Raw genomic sequence first — 11,916 nt, forward strand, 5'->3', positions numbered from 1 at the left:
AGAGTGGGGGGAGGAGAGAGGGAGAGGGGGGAGGAGAGAGGGAGAGGGGGAAGAGAGAGGTAGAGGTTGAAGGAGAGACCCTGCTTCTAGTGTCCATATATTATATCTGCTTCTGCAAGTAGAATTGGCAAATGGGAACAAGTGCACTTCAAACAGAAAATAAATACAATAAAATATGTATAAGTAAGAATGTTTCCAAACTCTGCTTGTATTTTGGCTATAACATTTAAACACATAATTCATTCTTTTTAGGATATTAACGTTTTTCTCCTGTTTCATCTTGACCACCCATGGTTTCTCTGCATGCTATGTACGAGGCAGCTGCACTATCCTGTAAATCAAAGCATGTCTGACACACGGTAACACTGCAACATTCAGTCAGCAGCTCGCTGCAATCAGCGTGACACCCAAGTCTGGAGGAGGAAAAAATAATGCGGGTGTATATTTTAAAGGATCTATAGATAGAAAGGTCATAAGGGTTTCAGTGCTTCTAAAACTAGCACTTAAAATAACTATATTGGTTCTACATTACTAGTTTCATAGCTGTAGACCGCTGATTGGCAGCAGCAAGCACGTTGCCTATATGCAGTCCAAAAGCATTTAGTAAGCTGAGTTGTTAAAACTCTATCACCCACATAGTAGTCTAAATGTGATGGACTGTGATGGACTCAGCCCTTACACTCAAATAATGTTTACTAGACTTTTGCTCTAAATAATATAAAAGAAGAATTGTACGTTCTTTGATTTTTAGCACTTTGATTTTTAGATCCCCAGCCAGTTATTGTTATAGGCTGCCTTATTTTTCTTATAGTGAAACTAGTGCTCCATTTAATTAAAATGAATTATAATGCAGCTTAAAAAAGCTGAGAATAGAAAGTGAATTGTTCCCGTGCTGTGGATTGTTCCGGTGCAAATAACTCAGTTGACTCACTCTAATTAAAATGTTTTCCTATCATTTTAGATTGTGTTAGAATATTTTAACCCCTATGGTATCTTTATTATATTTCAAATAAATTACCAAGTGAAATCCTGTGCTGACACATTATTTTTAATATGATGGATGTTAATGCAGAGTATTTGTGTTATCTGTGTTATCCCTGCTTGTATTACTTATACAATCTCACAGCAGGTGGTGGTTCTATATAGTTCTAAATCATTCATAAAATTTTATTTTGGTTTGACAATGAACGCTCTGTTTACTATGGGTACCTGTAATGGAAGAAAAAAGCGTCTTTAACCTTATCTTTATAAAAAAAAGAAAGGTTAAAGGGCATGTTAGTTACTGTACTTTTGTGGCTCCAGTGTTGAGTTCTGTTAAGCAGTCAATTTGTACATTATTGGCATTTCAGAGGAGGAAGCTCATAGACCATATTTGGTTTAATTTATGGATGACGTTTGTAACTGCAGCTATGAATCTTGCCAAAGCTGCACAGCAGATAAAGGGCCCTGTTCATTAAGCATTAACTTGAGGATAAAGATCTTTATGTTAGCTATGTCACTGTAATGTTCAAATCTCATTGGCTGAAAACGCTGTTATGTTTAAAAAAAAAAAAGTATTTTTATCCTGGCATGTTAGCTGTGAATTACATCTAAAGTGTTTTACCAGTTTGGTTTGCACCTAGTGCTGACTTTTAACTTTATTGGGCTTGGTTTTTAATTGATACATAAACCAATGCATTGTGAACGTAATATTTCTGAATTTTATAAAGAGCTGTGCAAACTGTGGGCTCTATATAAATTCTGTATAATAATAATATTCATAGCTACTCCAATTAGCTTTGTGTTGAGTACATTTTTTCAGATTCCTTTTATTATTTTCTACACTGTAATAATATTTATTATGAACTTTTTTTTAATAGGTCGAGCAGTATCACAATGTGATATTTCAAGGTCCAGAAGGGAGCTTACAAGAATATATAGTGGATCAGCTTTCATGCTGCATCAAGGTATACTACAGGGATACTTTATTGTATAACAGTGCTTGGTCACATTTCCAACACTAACAAGGATTTTATCCCCTCAGAACAAGGAAGAGGGTACTGGATTTAGCTGTGATGTGGTGAAAGTTGATGCATACTTGGGATTATCTAAGGAGCAACTAGTGGACATTTTTATTAATTCAGGTAGGATTTGACAGATTTAAATTAATTGTTTTCTTTTTTTATCTAAATGTTAAAAAGAATATACTGTAGATGTCATTTGTTCCCACCTGTCCACGTGAACATCATATCTGCTTGTCATTGTAGGATGTTTAATTCCTGTTGCCGATTCACCACCTTGCAAAAAGAAAACCATTATCATTCTGGAAAAATTAGAGAACGTCTCATTATTGGAATTGCTTGGGGATTTGATGTCTCCTTTAGAAAATCGTGGATCTGAAAATCCATACTGTGTTCATAGAGGTTGGCATATTCATAGAAGATAATAGGAAGCTTATTCTAACTAAAAGTATAATATTGTAAATGTGTCATTGTATTTTCTCTCTGACAAAGCCAATGGACTGTCTGATGCCTACTACTTCCATGAAGATTGCTTTTTGATGGGAGCAGTCGCAAGGCCTCGCCTTCAAGGACCTGAATTGTTGGCACAACAGCATTTCCGATGGGTCCAACTGAGATGGGATGGAGAGCCCATGCATAGTTTACTTCACAAAGTTTTGAAAAGAAAAGTTGTACATAAGGTATGCCCCTACAAGAGGAAGGTGGCTGTAAAGATAAACTATATCAATAATGTGTTCTGTGCTTTTTATTCTAAGATAATCATTTTTTTAGTGGCCATGCAAAGGTCGCGGCTGCGACCGGGCCCTGGAGTTCCGCCATTTGGAAATATTGCTGGGGGCACACACAAACTTTATGCACATAGTGTACATAGTGGAATGAAACCCAGATCTCTACAGTTATAGTTCTAACTACTGACCTTATATATTTGCTGTATTCTGGTATAGGCTATAATCATTGCAGAATAATACTACAGTGAACATAAATATGAAAATGTCCTATCTTTATACAGCAGTGATGTCTTTTTGTGTTGTCACCATTTATAGTTATAACACTGTTGTGTCCAAATTAAATTAGTGCATTCATTTAATTGATTTCTTGTACTGGGAACCTGAGGGCTCATATAAAACCTTTTATTTCAGTTTAAAGGTAAACTGCCTCCATCAAGTGACCCCGTGTGTCAAGGTGTAGATTGGATTTGCGCAGTATGGCATCAGCTGAACTCCTGCTTGTCTCGTCTGGGAGCACCAGAGGCACTTTTTGGACCACAGCCATTCATGTCTTGTCCAATAGTGACTGGAAATGCACAAATAATGGTGAAGTAAGTATTCCTAATTTCAGGAAGAATTACAAACAAATCTATATATTATATTTTGTGTGAGTAGCCTGGGTTTTAAGATTATGTGCAGCTGAGGGCAGCATTCCCTCTTCGGTGCCCATGCTACTGTTCCTTCTTGTGGCATTCCACATCAAGTAAATGGATGTCACTGCTAGCAAAAGCACAAGCAGCACAATACGGTGTGGAAAGCTTATATGGCCTTGTGTAGCAGAGACAGTGTAATGTTGGCTAAATTGTACATTATGTCTGGTGCATTCCATGTGTGCTTACAAGAATGTTGTTTTATTTATTTTTGTTTGGTTAGGTGGATGTCCAAACTGTGGAATGCAATAATTGTGCCAAAAGTGGAAGAAGCAATTATTTCCTTGGCTACAATCAAGAGATCCTCTGTCCTGGGCCATGTTGCTCCTACATATACCACAAGCCAAGGGCAGCAAGCAGTTGTAAGAGCAGCCCTCAGTATACTGCTCAATAAAGCTATTCTGCACGGCTGCCATCTTCCAAAAAGTGGTAAGTGTTGTTTGTGAAGTCTGCTGCATATTTTTATCATAGGAAAGTTTGTTAGCTGTACAAGATATACTGTTACATAAATGTATGTAAAGAAGAAATGTTTTATACAATTCATTGAAATAACATCATATACTTTGTCATTTCAGATGTAGAACAATGCTTAGCTGATTTTAAAGGAGGGAATTTATCTTTATCTATGAGTTCTACATACAAGCCTGGAGGAAAGAAGAAGGGGGAGAATGGAGCTTGGAGGAAAGTCAGTACAAGTCCACGCAAAAAGTCCAATCTAAACTCCTCATGGAGCAAAGAGAAAGCAGGACTAGAAGGTAATCAAATTTCCAGTATATGCACTTCTGTATTAGGTTGATTGCAGGTGTAGATTTCTCAATGAACAAATGGCGAAGTAACTCATGAATGTAACCAAATGGATAAACTAAGAGTGGCCAGGAGGTTAACTCAGTCCTCTGACCCATAAGAGGGTCAGACTTGTTTGCAGCAGGTAAAATCCCCTCATGGCTACATACTAAACTGTGAAAAGAGGAAAACTACTTGTCTGCTCTGCAAATTATTGCCAGAAGAAAAGGTGCACTTGGGTGATGCAATTAACAAACAAGTTCCCCAGCATGTTACAGCAATTTAATTTAACGTTTACCTTGCTGACCATGTTTTAATGTTACACCAATATTTAGGGTGTACTGTGAAACATGGACAAATTCCCCAGCCCCCCACTATCAATGTTTGTTTTATAATAGGGCATTCTAACATTCTATCAAAAGTAAAATGACAGTGATATACACATAACATCTACATCTAGGTGAAAGGACCACATTGAATCATAAAAAATGCACTGAACTTACTATCTCGCTATTTCTTGTAATGTATTCGGTTTCCCTTAAAGGGTAATATGGAAGCTACCAGTGCTGATCTTCCTTTCTTTCTTCTGAAATGCTAGCTGCCTGGCTGTCACACTGACCTTGTTTCAGTACTTTGAGTCACTGACATGGGGACAAATCTGCAGTTAAGGACTTTCCTCTGGCATCCTTGTTCTGGGTGGGTCAGTCATTCAGAACACCAGTAGTGGGGTCAGCATTAAAACTAGGCAGCTAGATTTTTCAGATGAACGTCAGAATGGCACTTCCCATATTTGTTTTCCTAACAGGTGGATTTTAAACACATTTGCAAAAATCACTAATGTGTGTCATTTGAGGAAAAGGCCAAAATGATTCTATCAATTGAATTAAACATTTCATTAAACATTTCAGATTATGTTAAACATTCCTTCAATTACAAGGTGCTCCTGTTTTTTTGTTTTTTTTAAACTTGTATCAAAGGTGACATCTCGAAGAATGGACTAAAGACAGGAAGCAGTTCTTCAATAACCAAGAAAAAGTATGTTCATTGTCTTTCCTTTTGGCTAAAACAAATTGATGCCCTTGTATAGGTTTTGTGTGGTTTATCACATGCAGTGTCAAGCCACTCAGTTATTTACAAGAGCAACCATAATATGTAACCCTGGCAGCTTGAAATGCTCTTTATCCTACAATACCATCATTGCTGTCTATAAGGGCCTGTGAACAGGCTTTTCTTTGCTTTAAACAGTTTTTCACTCCCATACAGGTCTATAGGAATGCAAAACCTGCTTGCAGCAGGTCAAAAGGTTATCTGCAGGTCATTTTAACCTGCCAATAAATTCTAAAAGCATCTCAAACTAAAGTCAAACTGATGCCATTGTCACAAGTCCAAAGCCTTTTGACACAGGCCCTAATGAGCACTCATCTACTATTATCACTTTAGACTGATCACCAGACTACCGCAATTTTTTACAGAAAAGCCTTCTCAAAGTATCGTTTTCTATATATTTGTGTATGGATAGCAGGGTGTGAGTTGTTGATCTAGAAAGTCCAGAAAGTCTAATAATGTCTAATGAATAAGCAAAAGGACTGTGCTGTAGTACAATAGACTCAAAACAGCACGGCAGTAGCTTAAGTGACAAGGCAGAATATATGTAGACTGAATTGTAATGTACTATTTAAATAGTGCTTCTTTACCTGAGCAGCTGACTGAAGCTCATTCAGCCCCATCTGACAAGTACCAGATTGTTAGTAAGGCATGGGTTCAAGTAAGTATAGATCCTCCTATTAAACATGGTGAGCTGAATTTTACTGCATCTAATACATTGATCATTTCCTGCCATTGGACACATGGTTTGCCTTTGCTTTATATAAATGAAAAATGCAACAGTGAACTCTAGAGCACATTATATTGGGTGCAGGAGATGACAGCATTAGGGAGCGCAAGCACAGAAGGGACACCATTGGAAAGCTCTAAGACAAAACAAGCTGGTGGGTGATTTCAACCCACTGATGTATAACAGAAATGGAAATACTTGTTTTTGGTGGGCTGAATTTCATTAATATGTTACTTAGTACCAGTTCTTGAACACTGAACCTTAAATACAGAAAAAAAACTGAGGGTAAATACTGAACACTCAGAGACTGTTTGAATGATTTGGGAATTGAAAATGGGACATTCTGCGATCTATGTATAAAACATTTGCATAGCTTATTTGTCCTTTAAAAATGCAGGAAAACATTTATACAGCTGGTGTGAGATTGGTGGAAAAATAAATGTTGTCAGTGTATTTATAAGAGTGCACATAAAAAAAAATTGTGTTGTGTGCTATGTGTCATAGAAAAAAAAAACATGTTAGCGGTGCTTCCCTGGTTTCTCTCCTCCCCCCTGGGCGCTGCTCTGTGTCCCATCGGGGTGGAGAGAAACTGTCACGGGTATCCGAGAGGTACTACCATTGCTATCCCTGCAGTCTAAATGGTTAAGTTTATTTGCGCATTCCCTCCAGTGGTCTCTAGAATTGTAACATTTATGGGTCTATTGACAAAGCTGCTGAAGTATCCAGCCGTAGCTTCGGCTGATCCTTCGGCTAGCTTCAGTTGCGGGAGCCTTCGATTGAGCCAAAAGTGTCAGCCGAAGCGGGGTGAATGGCCAGCCGAAGGCCGGCCTTTCGCCCCGCAAATGACAGGTGGGCAAATGACAGCTGGGTGGAGCAGTTGTAATGACAGATCAGCGTCCCAAAATGACCTGGGGATGCTGAACTGTCATTAAACAATAAAAAGTGAGCAGAGCATTGATTTGCTATTCTGTTCGGTACCTCGGAGGTACCGAGCAAAATGGACAAGCCGAATGCCGCTATATACTCACTGCCATCCGGCCCCTATGAGAATAGGGGTGAACGACAGCGAGTGAGCTGCCGGAGCATCGGCTCAGCTGATCCAAATGTTGGATCAGCTGAGTCAAAGTCATTCTGCACTTGGGCTCAGAGCATGTTTGGCGGACTGAAGTGCAGCCGATGTACGGCTGAGTTCAGCCAATGTATGGCCAAAATCAGCCGTACTGAGCCGCAGTGAATAGCCGAACATTCACTTCACTATGGCTCGGTTATTCACTTGGCTGCCTTTGGCAGCTTTGTGAATAACCTTGTTAATCTTATTACTAATTAATTTATTTCCTATGATACTCATGTCCATCTAGTGGCCATAATGCAGTATTTCCCAATTCACTCTGTTCTTTAAAGTGTATGTACACTTTTGTAGTCAAATGTGAGAGAAACCCTCTCTTTGTTTGTGTTTCCATTCATACAGGATACCAAAAAAATAATTTCTAAAAAAAATTCCTATCTTTGAGATGTTTTGTTGCAGCAGACAAAATGACTTAATCCAAGTTTTTCTGAGGACCTTCACAGTGATCTGTTCTTATGGAAAGCCTAAGGATAGAACAGTGTGAAAGGTGTTTTGCTCATTAACATCCAATGCAGAAGCCAGGCTTGAGAATTAACCTTTTGAAGAACATTCAACCAGAAGAGAAATTACACTAGGAATATTCGCTTTTGCCCCATTCTCACACCAACTTGCACAGAACGAAAATACCTGCCGTTTTGCTGGGCGAATAGGCTATGCAATTTTTTGTGTAAATAGACCTCCCTGTTTAAAATTCAGCATAGTCATCAAGTACCAGGACATTTAAACTTTCAATCTATTACTATTATAAATTTCAACTATTTCAAACTATTACAATGATTTCTACAGACCTCTGGAAGGTGTTCACCCAAAGTCTCTCCACATGGAACAGAGACTGTCGGCTGGTTCAGATGATGAGGTGGATCTTGTGAAAGAATTGCGAGCAATGTGTTCTAGCAAGTCCGAACCGGACATTACCAAGGTAAAGAATGGGCCACTGTTGAGATTTTGTAATGCTTAAATTTAATCTGTTGTAAATTTCAGTGGTGCCAAATTTAATGGCCGTTTGTCATTTTGAAATTGATCTTGGTAGATGAAAAAGAGAATTAGTGTTTTTTTCCCATGGGAAGCAGCCTTTTTGGGGGGATACAGATAACTCCTTAAAGTCTTTGATGTCATTAGTGCAAAAGTTTGGCTCTTTTTGGGGTTTTAATATCAACTGGGGCAAGTCAGCATTATTACCTTTAGACCCTATCTGCCGGCTTTTGCGAGTTGTGCATCTCAAATTAAAGAGTTATGGTGTCAGCTAATATAGCAGAATATCTTGCTTTTAATTTAAAACCCTTATGTAAGCTTAAACATAAAAGTAACAGTTGATGCAAATTACCACTTACGGTTATCAGCAGAGCCAACTTGATAAAAATGATATGGGGGCCGCAACTGCTATATGTGTTACATACTTCTCCTATTTGGGTCACGCAAAAATGGTTTAAAAAGATAGATACTTTGTTTCGAGACCTAATATGGAGGGGGAACACCGCTAGAATACGGCTTTCTATTCTACAAATTCCCAAAGATAAGGGTGGTTTAGCTTTTCCTCACCCTAAATTATACCTTATGGCCTCCCAATTGCAACATATGACTGGTTGGGGCCCATGGAATGGGGAAGATCTGAACCAGAGACTCTTCTCAAGTATATTGTCTCGTTATACATCCGCCTCTCAATTGGAAGCTGGTTTAGATTCAAGGTTTAATAAATACCCAACAGTTGGTTTAATGGGAAAAGTATGGCAGGTTATGAGAACTTATATGGGGTATGAAGGGTATAGTTTAGTCACACCAATTTGGTATAATATTAATTGTAAAGAGCTATATAAATTGGAGGGGGTTGAAATATGGATCACTAAGGGATTGAACTATATGTTTCAATTATTTGAGAATAATATTTTTAAATCTGTTCTATATGTTGCAAGAGGAATTTCATTTATCAAACACTTGTTTGTAATAAATAGTTACAGTTAAGACATGCTGCTCAGGCACAGAGTGGAATTGCACCTTTTGTTTACGTGAAGGCACCACTTATTAAATTGGCGGCACACTCAGTTGGGAGGCAAGGTTTAATTTAAAAAATATATGATGCACTTATGGATGGATGGGCATCAGGGCAGCAACTTAAGTGTAGGGGAGGGTGGGAAAGGGATTTAGGGGTTATATCAGCGATTTATCTATCACCTATTCAACAACTAACACAATTGTTTATTTTACATAGTTTATTATACCCCTCAAAAATTACAACGTTGGGGAGGGAGCTTGCCCTAAATGTCAAGTGGAGGCTGCAGATCTGTTACATATGTTATGGAAATGTCCAAAGCTTTTTCGATACTAGAAGGAAGTGGTGTCCATTATTAATAATATATGTCAGATATTTATATTGGCAGATCCTAGGATATGTTTACTGAATCTAGTCATTAAAGGGGAATATTCTGAGCAAATCTTCTCGGTAGTAATACGGCTTCTTTTTTGTAGCAAGAAAATTAGCAGCCTTGAGGTGGATGTCTTCTAACCCCTCACTATTGGCGAATGGCGTGCCCAGGTCAATTTATTGCTGTTTAAAGAAAAATTGGTCTAACAGGGGAAGACCTAAAAACATTTTTAGAATGTGTGGCTTTCTGCACCAGGTTTAGCACCCGACTCTTTAGCTTTACAATATATTTTGAGCTAAAAATAAAAAAAATAAAGGAACACCATAATCGACCAAATAAACATTACATAATCACCCTAAGCTCAAAATATATTGTAAAGCTAAAGAATCGGGTGCTAAACCATAATTATGTTATTTAGATATTTTTATATTTAATGTATCTTACCACTTGGGGAGTATGTGGAATGTGGTTATATTTATTTATTTGTTTATTTTATAATTGTTAAAAATTAAAGAGATATTAAGGGAAAAAAATATATAGAGTCCATTAGATTTTTTTTGAAGCTATGTTTGATCAGCTTCATATGTAGATAATTTGTACAAATACATCAGAGATGTTCAACTTCTGCATATACAGGCTGTGCATCCTGCCTACTGTAGTAGCGCTGCAGAGCTTGGCTGTTCTCCTCTTCTCTAGGCAATAGTCTCAAGTCAGTTAGAAAACTTATCAATCTGTTTCAGCAGTTGCTTATTTTTCCTTGATTTGAAATTGTTAGCTATGTAGAGAGAAATCTACACATTGGAATATCAATAACCCTAATTAAAGCATAGGACAGCAAGCAAATAAGAAGGGCATATTGACAAATGTTTTCAGGTAATACAATAAGAATTAACATATTTGATAATCCTGATCCCTGTCTAAATATTAAACAAGCTGGGGTTTCCCATATTGGACCAAGAGCCTTTCCATGTTTTTAGGCATCTCAGAAGGTCTGCCTTAGGGCTTGTTCACAAGTGCAGCGTGCCCTGTTTTTTTCTGCTTTGGAATGCACCAAAGCGCATGCAAACGCATCAAAAATGCACTGCACTGCATATTCAGAAACACATGCAGATCTGGTCTGGATTTGGTGTGAACAAGCCCTGATTTCAAGCAGTCCTTGTTTGTCTTGTGTAACTGTGTGGGCCTAATATTAATGGAAATATGGTTTGCTTCTCTTTAGATTGCAGACTTGGATAATTGCCTGGTGATCTTTAAAAGTCCTCCAAATGAGCAGAATTCAGCAAACAGCAAAAAACAGAATTCTCAAAAGCCACGTAAAGTAAGTATAACATAACAGAGGCTTACAACAAATGTGTGTTCTTTTCTAGAAACCAAAAACAGGGTTGGACAGTAAAAAATCAACATGAAATAATGCAGAGTCCCAAATTTAGAAAGCAAACCCAGTAAGGGTTAAAGAGCAACTGATACAGAAAATAGACGACTGCTGGTTTCAACAATGAGCAGTTTTGTTACTGTCTCTTCTAACTGTCAAAGCTATTTCTGGGCTGTTTAATGCCAAATATAAATGCATCTCTTTGAAGTTTATTCTCCATCTTACGGTTCCATTGATAGACAAATAATTATCACAGTTTAAAGCGGAAGTAGAATGACAAACAGTTCTTTAACCCCTTCACGACTGACGACGTACAGTGTATGTCGCCAGCATCAGTGCTGTTTAAACAGACTGTCGGCTTTACAATAGAAGTGATTCTGGTGACTCAGCTGTCGCCAGATGGCTTCTACAATCCTGTGAAGGGGCCGCTCCCCCCCTGGGCGCTCGCTAATTATAGCTAATTTGCCTACAAATGTCAGGTGGTCATAATAAACTGGCCACTCAGTGCATGTATATATATAGATATCTATATATAGATATCTATTTATATTTATATATTTATTTTTATATGATTTCATGACTTATTCAGGGTGCTTTTCTTTCACAGAATGGGGCCTGTCCTCTCCGCAGCAGCCAGATATCACAGTACAGCGACCAAAAGCCAAAAACAGAACCTGGTTCCTCAAAAGTCAAATCTTTACTTCCTATACCGAAAAGTCATCGGAAAAAGCAGCAGTAATACAAGGCAGATAGCCATTTCTAAAGACTCTAAAGAGGAATTATGGAGCTTGCACAATAATAAAGCTAACAAATAAAAATTTCTATATATGTCATATTTAACCTCTAATGCACACATGTGGCCTGATATACATTGCTTTTATGTAGTGTGTCGGGGACTTGTCTAGCTGAAAAAAAAGGGATAAATATTTCCTGTACAGAAAATAGTGTTATGTAAATATAAAATGACACTTTTACCTGTATTATAGCATACAATGGGGCCACAGAGACTTTTTATGTAAATAAC

The 11,916-nt window shown here is 37.8% G+C and overlaps 1 protein-coding gene across 2 annotated transcripts in view; it reads left to right on the top strand.

Annotated features, from left to right (window-relative positions):
- Positions 1-11,696, top strand: part of CTTNBP2 (cortactin binding protein 2) — a 92,527-nt gene extending 80,831 nt beyond the window's left edge. Inside the window, exons 13-24 of one of the 2 annotated variants that reach the window (XM_018574043.1) lie at positions 1,860-1,946; positions 2,024-2,123; positions 2,247-2,402; positions 2,493-2,680; positions 3,140-3,318; positions 3,641-3,846; positions 3,993-4,172; positions 5,178-5,235; positions 5,743-5,745; positions 7,947-8,079; positions 10,740-10,838; positions 11,500-11,696. In XM_018574043.1, the coding sequence (XP_018429545.1) occupies positions 1,860-1,946; positions 2,024-2,123; positions 2,247-2,402; positions 2,493-2,680; positions 3,140-3,318; positions 3,641-3,846; positions 3,993-4,172; positions 5,178-5,235; positions 5,743-5,745; positions 7,947-8,079; positions 10,740-10,838; positions 11,500-11,631 (1,521 nt within the window). In that variant the 3' untranslated portion in view covers positions 11,632-11,696. The remainder of the gene's footprint in view (positions 1-1,859; positions 1,947-2,023; positions 2,124-2,246; positions 2,403-2,492; positions 2,681-3,139; positions 3,319-3,640; positions 3,847-3,992; positions 4,173-5,177; positions 5,236-5,742; positions 5,746-7,946; positions 8,080-10,739; positions 10,839-11,499) is intronic. The other variant, XM_018574050.1, reaches the window with a different exon arrangement.
- The last annotated feature ends 220 nt before the right edge of the window (positions 11,697-11,916 follow it).

Source organism: Nanorana parkeri, unplaced genomic scaffold (assembly GCF_000935625.1).
Source record: "Nanorana parkeri isolate BGI_ZX_2015 unplaced genomic scaffold, ASM93562v1 scaffold49, whole genome shotgun sequence".
NCBI lineage: Eukaryota > Metazoa > Chordata > Amphibia > Anura > Dicroglossidae > Nanorana > Nanorana parkeri.